The sequence below is a fragment of the Salmo trutta genome, chromosome 27 (assembly GCF_901001165.1).
Source record: "Salmo trutta chromosome 27, fSalTru1.1, whole genome shotgun sequence".
Classification (NCBI taxonomy): domain Eukaryota; kingdom Metazoa; phylum Chordata; class Actinopteri; order Salmoniformes; family Salmonidae; genus Salmo; species Salmo trutta.
Genome location: NC_042983.1, coordinates 32671462 through 32698284, shown reverse-complemented (window position 1 = coordinate 32698284; position 26823 = coordinate 32671462). Strand labels below are relative to the sequence as shown.

General features: G+C 44.6%; 1 protein-coding gene across 2 annotated transcripts; it reads right to left on the bottom strand.

Moving 5' to 3' along the window:
- Nucleotides 1-1571: 1571 nt before the first annotated feature.
- LOC115164907 (hyaluronan and proteoglycan link protein 1) lies at nucleotides 1572-25940 on the bottom strand. 2 transcript variants are annotated; one of them, XM_029717824.1, is made up of 4 exons: nucleotides 25508-25940; nucleotides 11513-11884; nucleotides 4387-4689; nucleotides 1572-4171 (listed from the first exon to the last, which is right to left on the bottom strand). In XM_029717824.1, exons 1-4 carry the CDS (start codon nucleotides 25605-25607, stop codon nucleotides 3882-3884), a joined length of 1065 nt encoding a protein of 354 aa, XP_029573684.1. In that variant the 5' UTR covers nucleotides 25608-25940; the 3' UTR covers nucleotides 1572-3881. The 2 variants fall into 2 exon arrangements, with proteins under 2 accessions (XP_029573684.1, XP_029573685.1); XM_029717825.1 differs by having other exon boundaries at nucleotides 11534-11884.
- Between the last annotated feature and the right edge of the window lie 883 nt (nucleotides 25941-26823).

Here is a 26823-nt window from a genome sequence, read left to right as displayed (position 1 = left end):
AGCTATAGGTTAACTATTTAACAGTGGTATAGCTTGGGGGTAGGAGCTGTTTAGGGTCCTGTTGGTTCCAGACTTGATGCATCGGTACCGCTTGCCGTGTGGTAGCAGAGAGAACAGTCTATGACTTGGGTGGCTGGAGTCTTTGACAATTTTTAGGGCCTTCCTCTGACACCGACCGGTATAGAGGTCCTGGATGGCAGGGAGCTCATATGGACTACCCTCTGTAGCGCCTAGCGGTCGAATGCCAAGCAGTTGAAATACAAAACGGTGATGCAGCCAGTAAAGAGGCTCTCAATGGTGCAGCTGTAGAACTTTTTGAAGATCTGAGGACCTAAGTCAAATCTTTTCAGCTTCCTGAGTGGGGAGAGGCGTTGTCGTGCCCTCTTTACGACTGTGTTGGTGTGTGTGGACCATGATAATTCCTTAGTTATGTGGACACCGAGGAACTTGAATCTCTCGACCTGCTCCACTACAGCCCCGTCGACGTGGATGGGGGCGTGCTCGGCCCTCCGTTTCCTGTAGTCCACGATCAGCTCATTTGTCTTGCTGACGTTGAGGGAGTGGTTGTGGCCCTGGCACCACACTGCCAGGTCTCTGACCTCCTCCCTGTAGGTTGTCTCATCGACGTTGGGGATCAGGCCTATCAACGTCATGTCATCGGCAAACTTAATGACGGAGTTGGAGTCGTGCGCTGCCACGCAGTCATGGGTGAACAGGGAGTACAGGAGGGGACTAAGCATGCAGCCCTGAGGGGCCCCCTTTATGAGGGTCAGCATGGCAAAGGTGATGTTGCCTACCATCACCACCTGGGGTCGGCCAGTCAGGAAGTCCAAGATCCAGTTGCAAAGGGAGGTGTTTTATCCCAGGGTCCTTAGCTTAGTGATGAGCTTGGAGGGCACTATGTTGTTGAATGCTGAGCTGTAGCCAATGAACAGCATTCTCATGTAGGTGTTCCTTTTGTCCAGAAAGGGCAGTGTGGAGTGCAATAGAGCTTGCGTTATCTGTTGATCTGTCGGGGCGGTGTGCGAATTGGAGTGAGTCCAGGGTGTCTGGGATGATGGTGCTTATGTGAGCCATGACCAGCCTTTGAAAGCATTTCATGGCTACAGATATGAGTGCTACGGGCGATAGTCATTTAGACAGGTTACCTATAGGCCTGGTCTTGAGCGTCTTATGACACACACAAACCACCTCCACAATTTATAGGCTATTATTAAATCTATACCATGGTTGCACATTTTCATATCACAAAATATTGATTTGTAACTGGTTTCTGAATGGGACTTTGCAGTGCAAGTGGAGCCTTTGTTTATATCAATCCCTACATTTATATCCTAGTGTTTGATACACATGCAATATTAAAGCTTTATGCAGGCAATTTACCTTCAATATAAAACTCCATTGTACACTGAACATGGAGACAGGAGAGTGCCCTTCATTTGCCAACTCCTTTGCTCCTGCCAGCAGCCCTCTACTGCACCAAGGGCAACCTCAGCATTTATAGAAAGTAGAAACATAATCCATGTATGTTGGTCCAGATCCAACGACAACAGAAATACACAGAACTACCATTAAATGGAGGGGGAAAAGTTTATTACCAAGTCTTTATTTTCAGTTTGGTCTTTTGTTCAAAAAGGTAAATGGCATTAGAAAACAAAAAACACCTGCACCAAAGGATGTGTGCATACAAAGGTAACACAAATGTGAAAACCGCCAATTATGTGTATCATGCTTTAGAAAAGTCTGTTTCTTTTTTATGTGACTGCAGTTAGTAAACCAGGTTCAATCAAATAACCACATGCTACCTGTGTCAATGCCATCTAGGAGAGCAAGAGAAAGGTAAGCCTAAATGCAACACAAAAAGAAAAGAAAGATCACCTCCATCATTTGTATATTCAGTTTTACTGACCAATATTGTCTCCACTAGGCTAGTGGTTATGGCTATAGTCAACACACATCTCAGTTGTCAACCTCCTGCATGTCCAATGGGTCCATTTTAGTGTTGTAATGCTGAGGGAACACTGTAAAACATTTGACATAATATGGAGACATAGAAGTCACGTGGTATTTCTAGTCACTCTCTTTATTTACCACTTTATATGCATTGCATATAAAATAATTCTGGTTACTGCCCTTGGATATTATCATTCCAGAATTAACTTCACAAGAGGCTAATCTCAAGTGTGAGTTAAAACTGGTAGCAAATACTTTGTGATTTTTTGCTCTTCAAGTCTGGACTGGACCAACTTCTTCGAGTCAGGATTTAAGTCAGACCCTGCGTTTCATTGATTTGAAAACAAAAACTGCTCAACATTGTTTTAAAAAAAATCCAATTGAAAACTCTCAAAGCGGATGCCTCTTATGTGATGCCGTACAATCAACACTATAGTACGTTGAGATTTTTCCTTCACTGACATTTAGCTGAAATTATACCTAGGAATTGTAGCGATTTCAATCTGAGAATTTTGTCCAATATAATACTGTACACTAAGTAAGGTTTGGGTGAGGGGCAAGTGTGGGGAGTACATATTAAGAGTTACAAAAAAAACGATTTAAAAACAATTTGACAAAGCAATATGCCACACATAGTGACATAAAAAAACATAAGAAAAAGGCAATACAAACACTTTGTAAAAAATAACAAAACGGGTTATATTAGTTAAAATAATTGCTTAGTATGACTTTTGATTATCTATTGATCTAAACTATCTATGAAGAGGAGTGACAGTACGGGACACATAGATTCATGTTATGCTTTAAACAGAAATGTTAAAAGATCGGATCACAGTTCATAAAGTTGAAAAGCACCCCGGAGGATTCTTAGTAAGAGGGGGAAGTATTTAGATGTTGAAGAGAGACATGCATTATTAAAGTAACACTTGCAAAGAGAAGGGACAATGAGTTAGCAGACAAACTTTTCTGAAACTTTTTGAAACATTATCCTACACTCTTAGAAAAAAAGGTGCTATCTAGAACCTAAAACGGTTCTTCGGCTGTCCCATAGGAGAACACTTTGAAGATCCCGTTTTGGTTCCAGGTAGAACCCTATTGGTTTCTGTGTAGAACCGTTTCCCCAGAGAGTTCTACATGGAACACAAAATAGTTCTACCTGGAACCAAAAAGGGTTCTCCTATGGGGACAGCCAAAGAACCCTTTTGGAACCATTTTTTCTATGGGTGTAGTTCACCGTTTCAGGACATACAGGAAAGTTAGCTTGCTGACTTGAATCTCCTTTGTGAAATGCTAGATGAAGATTCACTTGGGATGGGGATAAAAATGTGATTTTGTTGTTGTTGTTATTTGTCTATCGTAGTTTGTGGTAGCATTACTGTGAAAGTGTTACTGAAAACAGAACTTCCATAGTCAAACTGTGGTTACTATGTTAATGAAATTTAGCCCATAAGCTGCTTGATATGCATGTTAGTTAGACCTGATGCATTTTGTCACAGACAATTATTTAAATTTTTTGAAACTTCAAAAGCATTCCCTGGCCAAATAGAGCATAAATGCTCCAATCATTATTTCTTCACACAATCAATTTGTGGAGGACAAAACAAATGAGGATGATGTAACTCATCCTAGCCTTGTCTCTGTCACAATTTCAACCACGGTGCTGTGTTATTACATGACGAGGAATAACTCTTGTTTCAGCTTCCAAAATCTATTTAGGTCATTGCAGTATTCAAATTCGTTTTTACAATATTCATAGTTTGTAAGAATAAAAAAAAGTTAGCACAGTTTTTGTAAGGTAATGAGCTCATGCTAGTTCATGCGAATTAATTCCCGACATGTATTGGTGTTATTGGTGTTGTTGTTGTCATTTTTTTCCTTTGGTGGTTAAGTTGGTTTTGTGCACAGGGCTAAGTCCTGGCATTCCCTCTTCACTGCTGGCCCTTGAAGCAGTAGACACCAAAGAGCTTTTGCTTCTTGTCAGGGAATCCCACAAAGCGCACGGCCGCCTCTGTTGGGCTGCAGTTCCTGCGGGGACTGGAGATGGGGTAGCGGACGCTGCCGTCAGCCAGCCAGCCAGAGTCGCAGCGGTCATAACCGTTCAGCTTCCAGGCAGCGTACATCTGGGCCACATTGGCAATCTCAGCCCCGTCATCCTGGCACGCCTGAACAGCCTCTGCGAACGTCAGCTTGTGGGGTTGCACCAGCCAGTAGAGACGACCTGAGGTCGGCCAAAAGTCAACAGAGGATTTGGGTTGGGGGTATTCTGCCTCACTTTACAAAAAGGTCTATTAGCTATGTTGATGAACTCTTCCCTACTGCAATGTATGTCCATCTATTTCTGCTACTTGAATAATTGTGTCTCAATGATACATAACACACTGCATTTGCAATGATCAACTGGAAAACAACCACACGAAGGAAACACCAACTCACCCTTGAGGCCAGAGGTGAAGCAGAAGACATCGTAGTGGCTCTTGGACTTTTCACGCTGGCCGTAGTTCCTCAGGCCCGCCCTGGCGTTGGCACCTCCACAGGGCCCTCTAGGTTTGGTGATGGGGTACTGAACGGACCCATCGTTCAGCCAGCCGGCGTTGCACCAGTCCATGCCACTCCTCCAGGCCTCGTAGAGCTGGTCGAACGAGGCTACCACAGAGTCCTGGTCCAGGCAAGCCTGCTCGGCATCGTGGAAGTTGAGGTTGTATCGGCCCAGCCGTGGGGAGTAAGGGAACACCACACCTGGGAATGAGAAAGGAGCTGTGGTTAAGTGAAAATGCTCTCGAAGCCGTTTTTGGAGGATATATTGACATGGGGGTTGTTTCGTTGAGGGCTCGGCAAACTGTGCCAATATATCCTCCAAACAACTGGCTTTGAGGGCATTATCACGTTTATACAACGGGTTAACAAGATATTCAAATAATTATTGATAGAATTTCATTAAAACTTTATTTGATGAATTTATTTGTTTGTTCTATCGATTCAATTGCCAGAGACGCGACCCAGTCGTTAAGTATTTTTGTTCTTAATCTATGGACGTGACCCAGTCGTTCTAAATGTTCCGTTGTCATGATGGCTGTTAACGTTCTTATCCCATGCTTGCCAGCTAGCCAACTTCGGCTAACACAGTCATGACAAACAGTCCAGCCAGAATAACAGCAAAGTAGCTGCATTTGCGTTTGTTTAAGCTGTTTTCTAGAGATTTTTTGGGGGATGTATCCATAACAATGAGCTAATGATGCACGATATCACCTGGCATAGAACATTTGCTTTCTCGCCAGAGAAGCTAGCCAACTACACAGCGAAGACAATCACTTCAAACTGAAACTTGAATGACAGCAAACTAGCTGTGTTTCGTGTTTTTATATTGACATTTCTTTGTATATATCCATAAAAATAATGCTGATTCATGATTTCGACTGTCTGTCTCGTCCGAATTTCAGTATTGAAACAATGTTGCAAATTTTGGAGAGAGACAGACAGTAAGGTTTATACAAATCTCCGCTGTTGAAAACCAAATGCTAGTCTAAAAGAAATGGGAAATAATTTCTAAGTGCCCTTTACAGTGGAGATTAACTTCATAAATTGCCTGATTGGGCTGATGAAACAGTAGATTGCACAGTCACATGGAACAGTAAATATGCATTTTAACGTCACAGCTTTTGCCGGGCTGTCACGTCCTGACCAGCAGAGGGAGTAATTGTATTAGTTTTGGTCAGGACGTGGCAGAGGGTTTGTGTTGTGTATGTTCTAGGGTAGTTTTCTATGTGTAGGTTGGGTGCTGGACTCTCAATTGGAGGCAGGTGTTTCTAGTTGCCTCTGGTTGGGAGTCCTATAAATAGGTGTGTGTTTTTGTTTGTCACTTGTGGGTAGTTGTTTGAGAGCACTGCTTTTGTTGAGCCTGCTTCTCTGTTCCTGTCGTTAGTTTGTTTATTGTTTTTCCGTGGTGTTCTCATTGTTATAATAAATATGTTGAGCACGCAACCCGCTGCGCACGCAACCCGCTGCGCCTTGGTCCCATTCTCTCTTCCACGACAGCTGTGACAGAACTACCCACCACAACAGGACCAAGCAGCGGAGGAAATCTGGCGAGGACCGGGGAACACGGCTGGTAAGGGAGCCCAAGAGGCAGCCCCAATAATTTTTTTTGGGGGGGCACAAGGGCAGTTTGGCGGGGCGAGGATGGAGCCCCAGGCCAGCTCCCCGTACCCTTTTTAGGCAGAGACATACTGGACAGGTCCCATGCTTTGGGGTGATGGGTGCTGTGGCGAGGCCGGGTATTTTCAAGCCGGTACGCGCAGTACAAGCGCCCCGCATGTGCCAGGGGAAAGTGGGCATCCAGCCAGTAGGGGTGATGCCAGCCCTGCGCTCGAGACCGCCAGCGCGCCTCTACGGTCCAGTGTTTCCTGCTACACGCACTAGCCTTGAGGTGCGTGTCTCCAGGCTGGCACGTCCAGTACCAGCCCCACGCATCAGGCTTCTAGTGCGTCAACCCAGTCCGACTCGGCCTGTTCCAGCTCAGGGCGTGTGCCCAGACTGGCACATCCTGTACCAGCCCCACGCATCAGGCTTCTAGTGCGTCAGCCCAGCCTAGCCAGTCTGGTGCCGCCAGAGCCGCCCGCCAGTCAGGACCCGCCAGAGCCGCCCGCCAGTCAGGAGCAGCCAGAGCCGCCCGCCAGTCAGGAGCCGCCAGAGCCGCCCGCCAGTCAGGAGCCGCCAGAGCCGCCCGCCAGTCAGGAGCTGCCAGGGTCGTCCGCCAGCCGGGCGCAGCAAGGGTCGCCCGTCAGCCGGGCGCAGCAATCGCCGCCCGCCAGCCGGGCGCAGCCAGAGACACCCGCCAGCAGGCCGCAGCAAGAATCGCCCGCCAGCCGGGCGAAGTCAGGGTTGCCCACCAGTCCTCCGACGCGGCCAGGAGCGCCACCTAAGTGGGCGACGCCGAGGGTGGAGCGGGGTCCACGTCCCGCACCTGAGCCGCCTCCGATATAGGTGGGTTGGGGAGGGGGGGTGTAGCACAGTGCCGTCGTTGACGGCAGCCACCCTCCCTTCCCTCCCTGTAGTTTAGGGGGATTTTTCTGTTTGTTTTGGGGGTTTTCTGTGTTTTTTCTTTTGAGGTGCATTCAGGGTCTGCACCTTTGGGGGGGGGGGGGGGGGGGTACTGTCACGTCCTGACCAGCAGAGGGAGTAATTGTATTAGTTTTGGTCAGGACGTGGCAGAGGGTTTGTGTTGTGTATGTTCTAGGGTAGTTTTCTATGTGTAGGTTGGGTGCTGGAGGCAGGTGTTTCTAGTTGCCTCTGATTGGGAGTCCTATAAATAGGTGTGTGTTTTTGTTTGTCACTTGTGGGTAGTTATTTGTTAGCACTGCTTTTGTTGAGCCTGCGACTCTGTTCCTGTCGTTAGTTTGTTTATTGTTTTTCCGTGGTGTTCTCATTTTTATAATAAAGATGTTGAGCACGCAACCCGCTGCGCCTTGGTCCCATTCTATCTTCCACGACAGCTGTGACACGGGTGGTAACTTGACGAATAGACACTGGTTGGAACGCGGTTTTAACCAATCAGCATCCAGGATTAGACCCCCCATTGTATAATGTAAGATTAATTGTTCTCTTTTAACAAGTTGGAAAATATTTTTTGATCCTTTAATGTAATCACCACAGTGGATAGAAGAAACCCGTTGCATAGTTACCCATGCTTTATACAGTCGAAGTCGGAAGATTACATACACCTTAGCCAAATACATTTAAACTCAGTTTTTCACAATTCCTAACATTTAATCCCAGTAAAAATTCCCTGTCTTAGGTCAGTTAGGATCAACACTTTATTTTAAGAATGTGAAATGTCAGAATAATAGTAGAGTGAATTATTTCAGCTTTTATTTCTTTCATCACATTCCCAGTGGGTCAGAAGTTTACATACACTCAATTAGTATTTGGTAGCATTGCCTTTAAATTGTTTAACTTGGGTCAAACGTTTTGTGAAGTGCACCAGTCCCTCCTGCAGCAAAGCACCCCCAAAACATGATGCTGCCACCCCCGTGCTTCACAATTGGGATGGTGTTCTTCAGCTTGCAATCCTCCCCCTTTTTCCTCCAAACATAACGATGGTCATTATGGCCAAACAGTTCTATTTTTGTTTCATCCGACCAGAGAACATTTCTACAAAAAGTACAATATTTTTCCCCATGTGCAGTTGCAAACCGTAGTCTGGCTTTTTTATGGTGGTTTTGAAGCAGTGGCTTCTTCCTTGCTGAGCGGCCTTTCAGGTTATGTCGATACAGGACTCGTTTGACTGTGGATATAGATACTTTTGTACCTGTTTCCTCCAGCATCATCACAAGGTCCTTTCCTGTTGTTCTGGGATTGATTCGCTATTTTCGCAACAAAGTACGTTCATTTCTAGGAGACAGAACGTGTCTCCTTCCTAAGCGGTATGATGGCTGCGTGGTCCCATGGTGTTTATACTTGCGTACTATTGTTTGTACAGATTAATTTGTACCTTCAGGCGTTTGGAAATTGCTCCCAAGGATGAACCAGACTGATTTCTTTTGGATTTTCCCATGATGTCAAGTGAAGATGCACTGAGTTTGAAAGTAGGCCTTGAAATACATCCACAGGTACACCTCCAATTGACTCAAATTATGTTGATTAGCCTATCAGAAGCTTCTAAAGCCATGATACCGTTTTCTGGAATTTAACAAGCTGTTTAAAGGCCCAGTCAATTTAGTGTATGTAAACTTCTGACCCACTGGAATTGTGATACAGTGAATTATAAGTGAAATAATCTGTCTGTAAACAATTGCTGAAAAAATTACTTGTGTAATGCACAAAGTAGATGTCCTAACCGACTTGCCAAAACTATAGTTTGTTAACAGTAAATGTGTGGAGTGGTTGAAAAATGAGTTTTAATGACTCCAACCTAAGTGTATATAAACTTCCGACTTCAACTGTACATACAGTAGACAGAAATATACCGTAAATGAAAACATACAGATACACATAAAACATCATAACATACTGAGGTGAGGAATATGATGAATACAGACCATTCTTCCTTTTAAACCAGTGACACCTTGTTTGTAATTCCAGTTTCAGGAAGTGTATGGAAAAGAGGATTTTGGATGTATGTTTTACACACTCGTCCTACTGTCAGTTTACAGACCCAGACATCCCGTGGGATGAAGAATGTGTGGTCCTGGGTCGAGACCGGACCAGTCATGAGGGAATGGGGGTTTCTGACATACGATCTGATAGTATATGTTAGTGAGTGTAAGTCATTACTCTTCTTGGTCTTGCGGCTCCTGGTGAGTGTTAGAAGAGCAGCCGTCTCCAGAGAGACAGAGAATCTCCAGACTTCGCTAACTGCCTAACTTCGTGGCTGTCTGCCCCTCAGCAGGGAAGGGAGATTCATCTCACGCAAGCTAGGTGTGAACTCTGCTCTTTTACCAAACAAGCTGATCATGTTTTAATTAGGCTGCAACTGCCAAGCTACAGATGCATGACCTTAATTTGATCTCCCTGTGGCTTGAGATATTTCCTGCAATGAAGGAAATCTAAAACGTGTAGTGGATTAGAGGTTTAAAAGGCTTCTGAAGTTTGTAATTTCTACTTAGAAATTTCAGACTTGATATATCCTTATGAAAAATGTGTCAACTCCTACAAAAATGTCCATTAATTAAAATACACATAATAATTAACATTTCCTGTTGCTGCAGGATTATTTTCCTGCTGTAGCAAACTGTCGCACATTAAGATCCATGTATGTAAGTATGTATGTAAGTATGTTAGGCCAGAACAACCTGAATGCACTATAATACAAAGTACAAATGGAACTTCTGGTGTCAATCATTGGGTGGTTCAGTTATGTAGTTAACAGCTGTAAAACAGCACCGTGAGTGTGATGGTTTTGGAATGGAAGTAATTCCTTTGACTCAGACTTTGCTGGTCCACTCCTCTATTGTCCTGTTAAATATTTTATTTGTCCGGCCTCCACCCAAATGTAATCCCTTATAAATGTGAAAACCCTGAGGGGAAGGTGGTTATCACAGGCTCTAGTGATTGTTGACATGTTCTTGGAGAGCACAGAATTTGACCTCAACATTACTTCTTCAGCCTTCATTAATGTACTTTGTGTCAGAGATGTAAGAGGAAGCGAGACATTGCACTCCCTAATTTTTTTCTGGTTCATGTACAGTCAATGAACTAAGTAGACCACACCCAGATGCTATTGTATTGATGCCTAAGGGAGAGCCACCTGTTAATTTCTTTCAATCGTAAACAGCCTGAGTAAGACATCTGCATTTAACCCCCATCTTTGCTTTGTGTCACTGCTACTGTAGCTAACAGAGAGGGTGACATTTGACCACTGCCTGTTTATCCCAAGATAAATCAACCACTTCTCTCTTTACCCTTTGGGAATGGTTAAGAAATGATTAGGAGCCGATAAAGCAGGAACCATCCCTGTAAGACAGTAGATTATCCTGGCATTGCTATATCAGCATCTGTAGTTACATCTGTTACAAAACCCTGCATCCCATGGTAGCCTAAGTACCCGAGTGCTGGACTGTCAGATGTGTACAGCTGTAAACAGAATAACATTTTGATTTGATTACCGGTACTTTGAAGAAAACTCACAACCAACATTAAGGCTTTTTATTGGACTATTTTGTTCCAATGTTAACAATGGCTAGTTGTACCAGCATATTTTCATTATGGCTCGCGAACTAGCTTCTCTCTGTTAAAGATCCCTTTTCTTACCCAAGAGCAAAATCTGCTCAGGCGTTCTTGGCCCAAATAGGAACAAGGACCATATAATAGTATTGAAATGCATTTAGGCTGACTCAGTTTTACCGATAGATGATTTGCCATGTGGTTGTATTTGTGCCACATATTAAAAGGAAGAACAGGACTCATTTCATCATTATACAAATGCTATAAGTAAGGAGGATGTCTGGATAGATGTGGAGTGGTATTAGTTCAGATGGAAAATGTGTTTTAGTTTACTGCTGTGTTAGACTGCGTGAATGTATTCAGCACAAAATCTGAATAAATGAACAAAATATGTCAGCTCTTTTGTCTTTTGTCTTTCTGCAAAGAAATCAATAATGTGGTTGTGAGGTGTTGAAAATAAGGGAACAGCCAGTCTGTGAAAAAGATTGATTGGCTCTGGTCTTGAAACCATTAATTTCCACCAGTAGTTCATGGGTAGGACTAGGGCGGCTTAAGAGCGTTGGGTCAGTAACCGAAAGGTCGCTGGTTCAAATCCCAGAGTCGACTAGGTAAAAAATATATATATACCAATGTGCACTTGCGCAAGGCACTTAACCCTAATTGCTCCTGTAAGTCACTCTGGATAAGAGAGCCTGCTAAAATGCAAAATACTTTTCCCCCTGCAGGTCAGGCTACTAAGGCTTGAAAAACTCCTCTCTATTTCCAGGGTAAAGTATAACCACAACATAAAGACAAAGAAGACAAGATAAAATGGTGCGGGGTGATGAGGAAATGTGGGATGATGCGATGAGATGACGCCCATCGCAGAGCCAGGGGCAGAAGTAAAGAGAGAAGGATTTACCATCGCTGTAGCCTACACTACCTTGCACCTCCAAGGTAACCTCATGGATGACATCATCAATGCCATCAATGACCTCACAACGGAACTTTCCCACGTCATCTAGGGACACGTCGCTAAGGACCAGCGAGGCGTCGTCATCGTCTGCCTCCAGCAGGTGGACGCGACCCTGGAAGCTGCCGTAGCTCTTTTTGTGGAAGCCCATGGACACTAGCACATCCTCCTCCAGAGACTCATCTGCAGACAGCTTGGTCCACTTGATTCTCATGCCCACGCTGCCGAAGGACATCCCATGCTGGCGGTGGAGCCGGCATGGTAGAGTGACGTTGGAGCCACGGCTGGCAAACACCCGGTTCTGATCACCAAGTTCAGTTTCTGTGAAAGACAAGAGAAGACGTAGAATGTGTTAAGATTCAATAAGGCATCAGAACAACAGGGCAGAATACTGAACAATGTTGTATTAATTACTGGTGTCAGTTCAGAAAGGACCGCTTCCAAAAAGCAGACTGACACGTCTGGTAATGTTTTGAGTCAGTAATGGGTTTATGCATACGTATTAATGATTGACGTTCGAGGACATTCAAGTGTACCAGAATAAAGATGGTCCACAAGAATTGTGGCTTTGCAAGTGGTTGGTTGGCAAGCAAAAAAGTATTAAAGGATCTCTGAAAAATGCACCTCTCAACATTGCCTATAAACCAGTTTTTAAAACCCATAATGACTGTGGCTTGGAGTTGAACAATGTTAATATAGCTATGAGAACATCAGACTGTTTGTCACAAAACCTCTTTCCCATTGTGGCATGGCTCTATCCCTTGCAATAATTTGCTGAGCAATTTGCCATGTTCCTGGCACTAGTGGTTGAGTAGGGGAATGGGGGGCAGTTTAAATGGACTTTACTGTATAAGCTTATCTGTATAGTGTCTTGTGGTAGGGGTGTACCAGCGTGAAACTGACTGTCACCAAAGATTCCTTAGCTGTAACGGCCGTCGTTGAAGAGAGTAGACCAAGGCGCAGCGTGGTTAGTGCTCATCATGAATTTATTAAAGATAGAACACTTTAGACAAAAAAACAAGAAACCAACAGCCAAACAGTTCTGTCAGGTGCAAAACACTAAACAGAAATTTACCACCTGTAACAGATGTATATCGTACTCTCCTTGCGTTGTGTTTTCTCCTAATAACTCACATCAGCCAGTGGTCCCAGTTGAGCATCATTTATTCCTGTTGTTAAATGAGAAACAGCACGGTAGTTGTGCAGGGCTTAATGATACTGATGGCTGTCGATGGCAAAAGCCCTTGCATCACATTTTCATACTGGGCTCACAAAATACAAAAATACAATACAAAATATAACATGTGTAAATACCTGTTGTTAAATGAGAAACAGCACGGTAGTTGTGCAGGGCTTAATGATACTGATGGCTGTCGATGGCAAAAGCTGTAGCATGAAGACAACTGTGTTAGCAGTGGGCTTATGTGACCATTACAACGGTGTATGCTAGCTAACACTTATCTACAGCAATCATATGCCAAAGCACATTCCATAAAGCCCCTCAATCCCTAACAGGTACCATATACCCACACATGTATAAATCAGTAATGTACAGCAAACTTGTACACATTGTAAAATATAAAATATAAAACAGTATTCAGAACGTGACCTACCCCTTGCATCACATTTTCATACTGGGAAGACCTGACGTTCGCGATCTCCCCCTATCTGCAAGCGGGGCCAATCACAACACACCTTATTGTCATCAGTTGAACCAACCAATACGAATGCTTGAACATTAAGTACACATTGCTTTAGAGGCAAGTGGAAACATAACCAACCCTGTTACACACCCACAAAACCCAAAGGAAAACAGGCTGCCTAAGTATGGCTCCCAATCAGCAACAACGATATTACAGCTGTCCCTGATTGAGAGCCATACCCGGCCGAAACAAAGAAATACCAAACATAGAAAAAAGGACATAGAATGCCCACCCCAACTCACGCCCTGACCAACCAAAATAGAGACATAAAAGGATCTCTAAGGTCAGGGCGTGACATTAGCAAAATCTGAGTCTTACAGTAGGTAACATATTGCTTGTTACACAATTGGGTCACACAATATACTGTAGGCTTATTATCTGAATAATTTATGGTGTTTGTGTGTTATAAAACACATGCACAGACACACACACACACACACACACACACACACACACACACACACACACACTCTTCCCTTTCTGTTGGGTCCAGTAAGCTCTATCATCAAATGGGGCCTCTAGTCCTGATTAGATTCCACTTTGGGGCACCAGCCAGTCTCCTGCCTCTGGAGCAAATCACCAGCAGCTGGCTTTCACCAAACTGTATAACACCTGCAGCTCTGGCTTTCACAAACTGTATAACACCGTCAGCTCTGTCTTTCACCAAACTGTATAACACCGCCAGCTCTGGCTTTCACAAACTGTATAACACCTGCAGCTCTGGCTTTCACCAAACTGTATAACACCGTCAGCTCTGTCTTTCACCAAACTGTATAACACCGCCAGCTCTGGCTTTCACCAAACTGTATAACACCGCCAGCTCTGGCTTTCACCAAAGTGTATACCACCTGCTGCTCTGGCTTTCACCAAACTGTATACCACCTGCAGCTCTGGCAGTTACCAAACTGCATTCCACAGCCAGCTCTGGCAGTTGCCAAACTGTATACCACCGCCAGCTCTGGCAGTTACCAAACTATATACCACAGCCAGCTCGGCAATTATCAATGGCTAATTTATTACTCATTAACCCCCGAGATTAAATGTTTATCTTTCATCCAGCCCAGCTGACTTGTGTAAAAATATTGTTGGGCATCCCACCAGGGCAGGAAACAAAGTCTTCCATTCATCAGTTTACAAAAAAAGGTGACAACTATTCCCTCCCTCCCTTTCTTCTTCCCGGCCTCCCTCCTAATAAGGCCACCCTTCAGTTCAGAGAGGTAGGTGCTATTAGTCATGCCACCCTTCAGTTCAGAAAAGTAGGTGCTATTAGTCATGCCACCCTTCAGTTCAGAGAAGTAGGTGCTATTAGTCACTCCATGTGAGTTCCCACAATCTCCCTGACCTCTGTTAAGTCTTTATGAGAGTGGTGCTTTTTGGGGATTCCACCTAGTGGTTGCCTACACACATCTCTCTAAGCCCATGATGAGACATGATGGATGCACTTGGCTCATGACCCCCTCACCACTGGTGTAGCCCCAATCAATAAAGCTTTGACAAGAGTCCCAGGAAATACAGCACCCTGGGCCAGACAGAGCAGTCAATGGTCACCACACATCAGCCTCTTCTTAGATATACTACATAGCCAAAGGTACAGTTGAAGTCTGAAGTTTACGTACACCTTCCATATCTTAGGTCAGTTAGGATGACCACTTTATTTTAAGAATGTGAAATGTCAGAATATCAGTAGAGAGAATTATTTATTTCAGCTTTTATTTCTTTCATCACATTCCCAGTGGGTCAGAAGTTTACATACACTCAATTAGTATTTGTTAGCATTGCCTTTAAATTGTTTAACTTGGGTAAAATGTTTCGGGTAGCCTTCTACAAGCTTCCCACAATAAGTTGGGTGAATTTTCCTCCTGACAGAGCTGGTGTAACTGAGTCAGGTTGCTTGGCCTCCTTGCTCGCACACACTTTTTCAGTTCGGCCCACAAATGTTCTATGGGATTAAGGTCAGGGCTTTATGATGACCACTCCAATACCTTGACTTTGTTGTCCTTAAGCCATTTCGCCACAACTTTGGAAGTATGCTTGGGGTCATTGTCCATTTGCGACCAAGCTTTAACTTCCTGACTGTTGACTTGAGATGTTGCTTCAATATATCCACATCATTTTCCTTTCTCAGGATGCCATCTATTTTGTGAAGTGCACCAGTCCCTCCTGCAGCAAAGCACTCCCACAACATAATGCTGCCACCCCCGTGCTTCACGGTTGGGATGGTGTTATTCGGCTTGCAAGCCTCCCCCTTTTTCCTCCAAAGATAACGATGGTAATTATGGCCAAACAGTTCTATTTTTGTTTCATCAGACCAGAGGACATTTCTTCAAAAACTATGATCTTTGTCCCCATGTGCAGTTGCAAACCGTAGTCTGGCTTTTTTATGGCGGTTTGGAGCAGTGGCTTCTTCCTTGCTGAGCGGCCTTTCAGGTAATGTCGATATAGGACTCGTTTTACTGTGGATATAGATAATTTTGTACCTGTTTCTTCCAGCATCTTCACAAGGTCAATTGCTGTTGTTCTGGGATTGATTTGCACTCATCTCTAGGAGACAGAACGCGACTCCTTCCTGAGTGGTATGACGGCTGCGTGTGTAATAGTATAGCTTCCGTCTCTCTCCTCGCCCCTACCTGGGCTCGAACCAGGGACCCTTTGCACACACCAGCAACTGCCTCCCACGAAGCATCGTTACCCATCTTTCCACAAAAGCCGCAGCCCTTGCAGAGCAAGGGGAACAACTACTTCAGGTCTCAGAGCGAGTGATGTCACCCAATTGAAACGCTATTAGCGCGCACCACCGCTAACTAACTAGCCATTTCACACTCACCCCCATTTTGACCTCCTCCTTTTCCGCAGCAACCAATGATCCGGGTCAACAGCATCAATGTAACAGTATAGCTTCCGTCCCTCTCCTCGCCCCTACCTGGGCTCGAACCAGGGACCCTCTGCACACATCAACAACTGCCTCCCACGAAGCATCGTTACCCATCGCTCCACAAAAGCCACGGCCTTTGCAGAGCAAGGGGAACAACTACTTCAGGTCTCAGAGTGAGTGACGTCACCCGTTTGAAACGCTATTAGCGCGCACCACCGCTAACTAACTAGCCATTTCACATCGGTTACACGTGGTCCCATGGTGTTTATTCTTGCGTATTATTGTATGTACAGATGAACTTGGTACCTTCAGGCATTTGGAAATTGCTCCCAAGGATGAACCAGACCTTGACTGATTTATTTTGATTTTCCCATGATGTCAAGCATAGAGGCACTGAGTTTGAAGGTAGGCCTTGAAATACATCCACACCTCCAATTGACTCAAATTATGTCAATTAGCCTATCGGAAGCTTCTAAACACATGACATAATTTTCTGGAATTTTCCAAGTTGTTTAAAGGCACAGTCAACTTAGTGTATGTAAACTTCTGACCCTCTGAAATTGTGATACAGTGAATTATAAGTGAAAAAATCTGTCTGTAAACAATTGTTGGAAAAATTATTTGTGTCATGCACTTTGACTTATTCCACATTTTGTTGTGTTACAGCCTGAATTCAAAATATACAAAATAGATGTTTTCTTATCCATCTGAACACAATACCCTATAATGACAAAGTGAAAACATGTTTTTAGACATTTTTGCAAATGTATTGAAAATGAAATACAGAAATATCTCATTTACATAGGTATTCACACCCCTGAGTCAATACTTTGTCAAAGCACCTTTGGCGGCGATTACAGCTTTGAGTCATCTTGGGTATGTCTGTATCAGTTTTGCACATCTGGATTTGGGGATTTCCTCCCATTATTCCTCGCAGCTTTTCTCAAACTCTGTTAAATTAGATGGGGAGATTTTCAATGGGATTCAAGTCTGGGTTTTGGCTGGGCCACTCAAGGACTTTCACATTCTTGTTCTGAAGCCATTCCAGCATTGCTTTGGCTGTATGCTTGGGGTCATTGTCCTGTTGGAACATAAATCTTCGCCCCAGTCTCAGGTCGTTTGCACTCTGAATCAGGTTCTCATCAAGGATTTGCCTGTATTTGGCTCCATTAATTGTTCCCTCTTTTCTTACCAGTCTCCCAGTCCCTGCTGCTCAAAAGCATCCCCATAGCATGATGTTGCCACCCCCTGCTTTACGGTACTCATGGTGTTAGACGGGTGATGAGATGTGCCTGGTTTACTCCAGACATAGCGCTTTGCATTCAGGCAAAAGTGTTGCATTTTTCTCAGGAGTTCCTTCCTTCTGGCCTCTCTCCCATAAAGCCCAGATTGGTGAAGTGCTGTAGAGACTGTTGTTCTTATGGCAGGTTCTCCCATCTCAGCCAAGGAACCCCCTCTTTTGCCCTCAGAACAGCCTCAATTTGTCGGGGCATGGACTCTACAAGGTAGCAAAAGCGTTACACAGGGATGCTGGCCCATGTTGACTCCAATACTTCCCACAGTTATGTCAAGTTGTCTGGATGTCCTTTGGGTTGTGGACCATTTTCGATACACACGGGAAACTGTTGAGTGTGAAAAACCCAGCAACGTTGCAGTTCTTCACACAAACCGGTGTGCCTGGCACCCACTGCCATACCGCGTTCAAAGGCACTTAAATATTGTTTCTTGCCCATTAAACCTCTGAATGGCACACATACCCAACCCATGTCTCAACTGGCTCAAAGCTTAAAAATCCTTCTTTAACCTGCCTCCTACCCTTTATCTACACTGATTGAAGTGGATTTAACAAGTGACATCAATAAGGGATCATAGCATTCACCTGGATTCACCTGGTCAATCTATGTCATGGTGTCCTTAATGTTTTGTACACTTGGTGTATATATATTTTTTAAACAGGACAAATATGTTGGCACATGCCCCTGTGCCCCCTATGGGTTTCACACCTCTGCTGACATTGCTTGTTCTGATATTGCTGCAGTGGAGGATGCTGAAGGCAGGACAGCTCATAATAATGGCTGGAATGGAGCAAATGGAATGGCATCAAACACATGGAAACCATGATGTATTTGCTACCATTCCACTTAGTCCTCCCCAATTAAGGTGACACCAACATTAACGTGCCACCAAACTCGTTCTGATGTCTTCATTTCTTGTTCTTTTTGGATTAACTTTTGGATTAGGTGTGTATTGTTATTGTATTGCTAGATATTGCTGCATTGTTGCAGCTAGAAACATAGGCACTTCACGGCACCTGCTATAACATCTGCCAAACTGTGTACACGACCAATAAACTTTGATTCGATGCAAAGCAGACTTTTCACATCCCCTTCCCTTTGAGCAGAATATGTCTGGAGAAATAATCAGCAGCATTTGGTAAAAACTAAGTCCCCTTTTGAGTCATAGATCAAATGATGTCAGTACTAACTGGTGTCCCCAGTGGCATCCTAGCCAGTATCCCTTCCTCCCTCTCCTTCTGTGCCTGACTATCTCCTGGTACCTCTTTAATTTGCTCTAAATCTCTCTACATCTGTCTCTTCCTCTATTTTTCTTCCTCTTTTGTATCTCTCTTGGGTTCTGTTCCACATCTGTCTGGCGGAGGCTCACTCAGAAAGTCGTATAACCGCGGGCTTCTTGAGCCACACCAAAGCCATGACTTGAAAACGATTCCACTGGCTCTTCAACGGGAAAATACTTTTCAACGTGGATGCAAGAATCACTACCAGGCGCTCCAGGTTAACTGCCTCCCGGTTCAGTCATCTCTCCCCCCACCCCAGCTTCCTCCACCCCTGTTTCTCACCTCAAACTCTCTAAATCCCAGAACCCAATTCTTCTATGCACACAGAGCACATAGTCGACGCGTGGCTGGATTTACTAGCATGACCTATACATATCAGTTGCAAGCTATCCTGTAGACTGATTTAATGAACAGAAGTGGGGCTGCCTTACACATTTTATCTTCCCCTATAGCCCTAAATCCAACCGCTCTTTCCTCCACCCCTCCCCTAATTACCCACCAAACACACGCCAAAGAGTTTATACCACTTCTGCTACAGAATGACACAATGGCTCCTCATCAAAAGCACTAGGCGTGCATGACCCCAGCGTCCCTGTGGAACACCTTCGACACCTGGTAGAGTCCATGCCCCATCGAGTAGGCTGTTCTGAGGGAAAAAGGGGGTGCAACTCAATATCAGAAAGGTGTTCCTAATATTTTGTACACTCAGTGTATATCAAGTCTTAGCTTATTTATACAGGGCTATTTGTTTGGGGTCAAGGGTTCCCCCTAATTGGGGTGGCAGGTAGCCTAGCAGTTAAGAGTGTTTGGCAAGTAACGGAAAGGTTGCTTGTTCAAATCCCTGAGCCGACTAGGTGAAAAATCTTTTAACGTGTCCTTGAGCAAAGCACGTAACCCTTATTGCTCCTTTAAGTCGCTTGTGCTTTGGTCTGTTCATCTTTCCCTCGATCCTGACTAGTCTCCCAGTCCCTGCCACTGAAAAACATCCCCACAGCATGATGTTGCTACCACCATGCTTCACCGTAGGGATGATGCCAGGTTTCCTCCAGACGTGATGCTTAGCATTCAGTCCAAAGAGTAAAATCTTGATTTCATCAGACCAGAGAAACTTGTTTGTCATGGTTTGAGAGTATTTAGGTGACTTTTGGCATACTCCAAGCAGGCTGTCATGTGCCTTTTAATGAGGAGTGGCTTCCGTCTGGCCACTCTACCATGAAGGCCTGATTGGTGGAGTGCTGCAGAGATGGTTGTCCTTCTGGAAGGTTATCTCATCTCCACAGAGGAACTCTAGAGCTCTGTCAGAGCAACCATTGGGTTCTTGGTCACCTCCCTGACCAAGGCCCTTTGGACAGGCGGCCAACTCTAGGAATAGTCTTGGTGGTTCAAAACTTCTTCCATTGAAGAATGATGGAGACCACTGTGTTCTTGGGGACCTTCAATGCTGCAGACATTTCTGGGTGCCCTTCCCCAGATCTGTGCCTTGACAGAATCCTGTCTCGGAGCTCCAAGGACAATTCCTTTGACCTCATGGCTTGGTTTTTGCTCTGACATGCACTGTCAACTGTGGGACCTTATATAGACAGGTGTTTGTCTTTTCAAATCATGTCCAATCAATTGAATTTACCACAGGTGGACTCCAATCAAGTTGTAGAAACATCTCAAGGATGGTTCATGGAAACAGGATGCACCTGAAATCAATTTCGAGTCTTATGTAAATAAGGTATTTCTCTTTTTATTTTTTTATAAATTTACAACAACAAAAAACTGTTTTCAATTTGTCATTATGGGGTATTGTGTGTAGATTGATGAGAATATATATTTTTTAAATCCATTTTAGAAGAAAGCTGTAACATAACAAAATGTGGAAAATGTAAAGGGGACTGAATACTTTCTGAATGCACTGTATATGTGTTTGTTCTGTGTCGGTATGCGTGTGTGTGTTCTATGTGTGTGTGTGTCCGTATGTAATGTTTGAATGTGTGAGGGTTTTGTTTGGGAATGACAGTATAGTGTGTGAGTACGTGTGTATTTGGTGTGTATATAAAGTCTAATGAGTGTGCATAGGGTCAGTGCAAGATAGAATCAGTGCAGATAGTTCTGGTGACATTAAATGACCATTTAGCAGTCTGGCTATTTAACAGTCTTATGGCTTGGGTGTAGAAGCTGTCTCGGAGCCTGTTGGTTCGAGAGCCGATGCTCCGGTACCGTTTTCCGGATGGTAGCAGAGTGAAGAGTCTATGGCTTGGGTGGCTAGAGTCTTTGTCAATTTGTCGGGTCTTCCTCTGACACCGCCTGATATAGAGTTCCTGGATGGCAGGGAGTTCGCCCTCAGTGATATACTGGTCTGTCCACACCACCCTTTGTAGCTCTTCATGGTCAAGGGTGGCGCAATTGCCAAAGCAAGCAGTGATGCAGTCAGTCAAAATTCTCTCGATGGTGCAGCTGTCAAACCTTTTGAGGATCTGAGGGCCCATGCCAAATATTTTCAGCATTCTGAGGGGAAGAGGCGCTGCCGTGCCCTCTTCACAACTGTGTGGGTGTGTGTGGACCACGTCAAGTCCTTTGTGATGTGGAAAGCCAAGGAACTTGAAGCTCTCAACCTGTTCCACAACAACCCCATCGGAGAGCTCTCCCCTCTCCCCATAATATGTTTCTCCCCAATTGGTAGTTACAGTTTTGTCCCATCGCTGTAACTTCCGTACGGACTCGGAATAGGCGAAGGTCGAGAGCCATGCGTCCTTCGAAACACGACCCTGCCAAGCCTCACTGCTTCTTGACACACTGCTCGCTTAACCTGGAAGCCAGTCGCACCAATGTGTCGGAGGAAACACTGTACATCTGGCGACCGTGTCAGCGTGCCACAGGAGTTGCTAGAGCGCAATGGGACAAGGACATCCCGGCCAGCCAAACCTTCCCATGACCCGGACGATGCTGGGCCAATTGTACGTCGCCTTATGGGTCTCCCGGTTGTGGCCAGCTGCGACACAGACCGGGATCAAACCAGGATCTGTAGTGACGCCTCAAGCACTGCAGTGCCTTAGACCTCTGTGCCACTCAGGAAGCTTCTTTCTCATATAGTCCACAATCAGCTCTTTGGTCTTACTGACATTGAGGGAGACGTTGTTGTCCTGGCATCACAGTGCTAAACCTCTGACCTCCTCCCTGTAGGCTTACTCATCGCCGTCGATGATCAGGCCTATCAACATTGTGTTATCAGCAAACTTGATGATGGTGTTGGAGTCGTGCGCGAGCACACAGTTGTTGGTGAACGAGGAGTACAGTAGGGGACTAAGCACACACCCCTGAGGGGCTCCTGTGTTAGGGTTGTTGCAGTAGGATGGTATCAGGTGAGTCAAAGCTAGAGATTTCCTTCACCCTGGAAGTAGCACACCAGTTGTTATTTATTTTTAAAAAACACTTCGCCTCCTTTCGATTTCCCTAAATCCACCAACCGATCCTGCCACTGGATGGAGAATCCACCGACTACTACGTGCATAGCTTCATCATCCAGCCACGTTTCAGCAGTAAGACATACAATATAGCAGCTTTCAAGTCTATGACAGAAGGCTCTTGCTGAAGTTGAAATCAAGGATTAGTAACTGGTGATCTGATGTCCAGAAGTGCTTCGCAGTCATATGTGATAATAGTATGAACTTACTGTACAAAACAAGTTAAGATAAACATGATACATTTCACTATATTGGAACTCGTAAGATGTCGCCCTTCTCCGTCTGCACCATCTTCAGTGTGTTTCTACGGGGCTAACAGCAATAAGGCCAAATTCAATGCTTCATCTAATAGGTTTTTCTCATTTATTTTTTATACCTATAGGGGTCCAAAAATGTTAAATGAAATACTTCAATGATCCTGGGTATGACCATCCACATGTTAGCTTAGTTGAAACCCAGCCCCGGGCCCTTAGAACTTAGGCTTTTGAAGGTGGGGGTTGAATGAAAAAGAGGAGAGAATAAGTAAGTGACCACATGTGCATGACAATAAAAAGTACCGTAGTAACCATGACCTACTGCCATTTTACGATCATATACAATTCTCTCTCACTTCGTAAAATGTTATAGTACTGAGTGACTGAAAACAGCTGTATCTGAGAGAGTAATAAATTGACAGTAACATCATAATGGTCCAACGTTGCCATGTGACATACATGTTCAGAGTCTACAGGCACTTCATAATGTTATCCTAACCTTGTGTTCATTAACTTAGTTTTACTGTGGTCTTTGAGACGTTGAAGGAGCAACCGAGCAAGTTGATTAGTCACTAATTAGCCAATAAGCTTGAATCAGTATGTATACAGAGAGTATGTTACACAGCTGTAACTACATGTGTGTCATCCAGTGTAAAACCACACCCACCCTGACCAGCTAGACATGCTATCCTTTACAACATCCTGCAGCTCTGCTCCTGAGTCAACAGGGAGATCTAGTTAACAGCCAGCTGTGACCAAGGTACACGCCTACACACACACACCCCCGCACGTGCCCAAAAAACGTGCACTCACTCTCATACACGGACACAGGTGTGTACGTACACATGCACACACATGTCAACTCTCTTAAACACACACATACTCTGGGAATGGTACTATGATGTCACCATGACTTCTTGGCTGTTGCCATCGCCTTATAAATCAGACCTGTCTTAAAGTAATTGTTCAGTGAAAAGCTCCCTTTTAAAAGTTAATATTCTCTTAACTCATACCCAAATAATGTTGTTGACTCATCCTATACTGGTATTTGTGGCCAAAGCATAAATAAAACATTTATTAATTAAAAAACAGCTCAAACTTGTATCTCAAACAGACCGTTTCAAAAATTCTTGATATTTCCTCATAGAGAATGATGTCTCCTGCCTCATTGGCTGAGATGGCCAATCAGCGGTCTACTCACAATAATATTTTTAATGACCGGTATACGTCCACACCATTCTGTTGATGGGGGTTGGCCCGTATCATTACAACACAGAAAATCTGCTTTTTAACATACTTAATTATCCTTTTGGGAAAGGAAATATTTTCACTCATATTTTAATTAATTATAGTAGTCATATTTCATAGAAATGTGGAAAAACTGGACAGTTACTTTAAACTTTCACATCAGATTTCACTTGCTGTACCAGCATCACAGCCCCCTCCTGACACAGCACCAACCCCCTCCCAAACTAGCCCGAGCCCAAGCCCCTTCCCAGGCACCAACTATGTCAAAGCCACAGCCTCACCCCCAACCCTGCCTGAGTCCAAGCACAAACCCCAGCTCCAGCCCAACCCTGTATAAGTCCCATCCCAGGCCCAGTTCCAACCAAACCCTACTTAAGTCCATCCCCAGTCCTGTCCAATGCCCAGCCCTGTCCAAGCCCCAGCCCTATCAAAACCCCAGCCCTGTCCAATCCCCAGTCCTGTCCAAGCCCCAGCTCTGTCCAATCCCCAATCCTGTCCAAGCCCCAGCCCTGTCCAAGCCCCAGCCCTATCCAAACCCCAGCCCTGTCCAATCCCCAGTCCCGTCCAAGCATCAGCCCCAAAAAATCCCCAGAGTTAATAGACCATTACCTCAGTGGGAAAGGGAGAGTCATTTGGCTAGAGTTCAGCTCTATATGTTTTGCTGTGGCTGTTAATCTTAACCATGTTCTTGTCAAAATGCATGTACCACTAAGGATTTCCACAGGCTCAGAGGCCTGGGTGAGTCAGTGGAGCAAGCAACGCCCCTGGCATAAGTGTACATTAAGGCTTCTTTTCCATAGGGTTAGAATAAAGATCTACTGTATAGATTTGGGCAGGGTGCCGGCCAGAGCCAAGGTTATGACATCATGGGGCTACACACACACACATACACACACACACACACACACACACACACACACACATTTCTGACATCATCAGCCCACATGAGTAGAACAAACTTTTGCACAGACAGGACAGCATCTCATCTACAGACTCTGAGAAAGTGCATTTTTTTCTACTTGGCCATGTTTCTCTGTCTGCCGTGCTACTGCTCAAATCCCATGAGTCAGCCTGACAGACTGAAGAAATTACATTTCATACTACTCTTAACCTTGTACATTGACACTCTGGTTTGAGCTAGACCAATGTGTTTCTTAGTGGTATTTGACTATTGCATTTGGCAGTAAGATATCCCACAGTATTTGATTTAGTCAACAGGTGCTATTTCAAATAATACTTAAGGATGTAGCTGGAGCAGGTGCAGTCTGAAAAAGTGCTGTTCCAATTTCCCCCTTCTCACTCCCTCCTAATAGGAATGCATTGTGGGGAAAAAAAAGATAATGAGCACGTAGCTACAGTTTATCAGAACACAATTTTGACAAATTCTGACCTATAAGTGAATTTGAGCTACAATGGAAACAGTGACTCATTTTCAGAGTAAAAAGTAGGGTTTGGTCCACATTTAAATTCTAAAAATAATAGTTTTGTCCAAATATGCAGTGTAAAACCAGTAGATTGTGACGTGTGGACAGTGAGCCCTTGTGAGTGACAGGCTGATTTATGCTCAGCCAGTGGCCAGCCGAAAGCAGTTGATAAGTCAGTGGTGAGTCAGACTGTGTATGGCAGCCCAGAGAGGCTTCTATTACCAACCACTACAATTACCCTGCTGTTATAAGTCTATGGTACCACTTTACTGAGGCCCCATAGTACACACACATGTACAGACACTACATACACACCCCTGTACCCACCCAACCACGCACGCACGCACGCACGCACACACACACACACACACACACACACACACACACACACACACACACACACACACACACACTCTTACCTGCTGTGTAGGCTGGTGGAGAAGCAGGGCTGTTGGTCTCGCTGTACACACTGCTGGCCAGGGTCAGGGAAAGAAAAACGGTGCAAAGCAGGGTGATCATTTTCTCTTTCTTTTTTTTCACACCAAGGGGTCTCTTCACTGGAAATGCAAAAAAAAATCACACTAATTAGCAAGGTAACTAAGGAATCAGAATCAAGAGCTCTTTGTTTGTTTTCTTTATTTTCTTTCTTTCTTTTATGAGGTGTGCCAGTAACCCTGGAACAGCAGCCACCGGTAGTGCTACTGGACAGTTTGGACTCCTCAGATATGAGGTCTCTTTTATTGTAGCCCAGCATGGCTGAGACCACTCCCCCTCCCCATCGCTCTGGCTCTACATAGCTCTGTATAAGCTTCACACAGCCACGTCATTTATGAACAGCTCTCCTCAACCTCCCCACAACGTTATGTTCCTTCACGTTGGCCTCCCAGAGGGGCAGAAAAGGTACACTATATTGGCCTCAAAGTGTCCCCTTTGTTGATATGACACCTGCCGGACTTAGTGTACTGAACAAAGAAACACCTCCAAGACTTAGTCCACTGAACAAAGAAACACCTCCAAGACTTAGTCCACTGAGGAGGGGTGGTGAGGGGTGTCGGGGGGGGGGGTCTGTTCTAATAGTTTTCCGGATGGTCCTTGAGTGACAGCAGCATTGGGAGTGGAGGAACACACTGTAGACGGTGCCCTGGGCCTCTCGATCATAAGAGTTGCTACAGCTGGGGAAATTGAAACTTTTTTTCTCTCTCTCACTCTCTTTCTTTTACACCCCCTGAAATGTGACAACAACCCTGTCACAGAAGACCCTATGGGCCCCTGTTGTATAGACTAAAGCCCTAGCTAATGACATCCTCCCCACCTAGACCGCCATCCACCAGATATCTTACATAAGATCTGAACGCCGAACGTAAGCTAATCCAAAGCGAATTACACTAGTGAGTGCAAACACTTTCATATTATTTCATACTGGTCCCACGTGGGAATCGAACCCATAACCTGAGCCACACAGGACCTAAGTTAGTGGTAGTGGTGGGATTCAGTTGAGATTGACCTAAAATGCAAGGGAATGCAATGTACGGTGCATGAGTTGCAATATCGCATAGATTACTTCCTGACAGGCTGACTACAATGCTTGCGTAGCGCGAGCGTTGTAAAATACATTTAGAAATCTATATTATTCAATTATTGCGGCCAACAAGCGTCAGCGTTGCCAAGGGCTAAAATAGAAGACTAGAAGGAGAGATGACTAGAAACGATTCGGTTGACTGTTTTATGTGTTGAT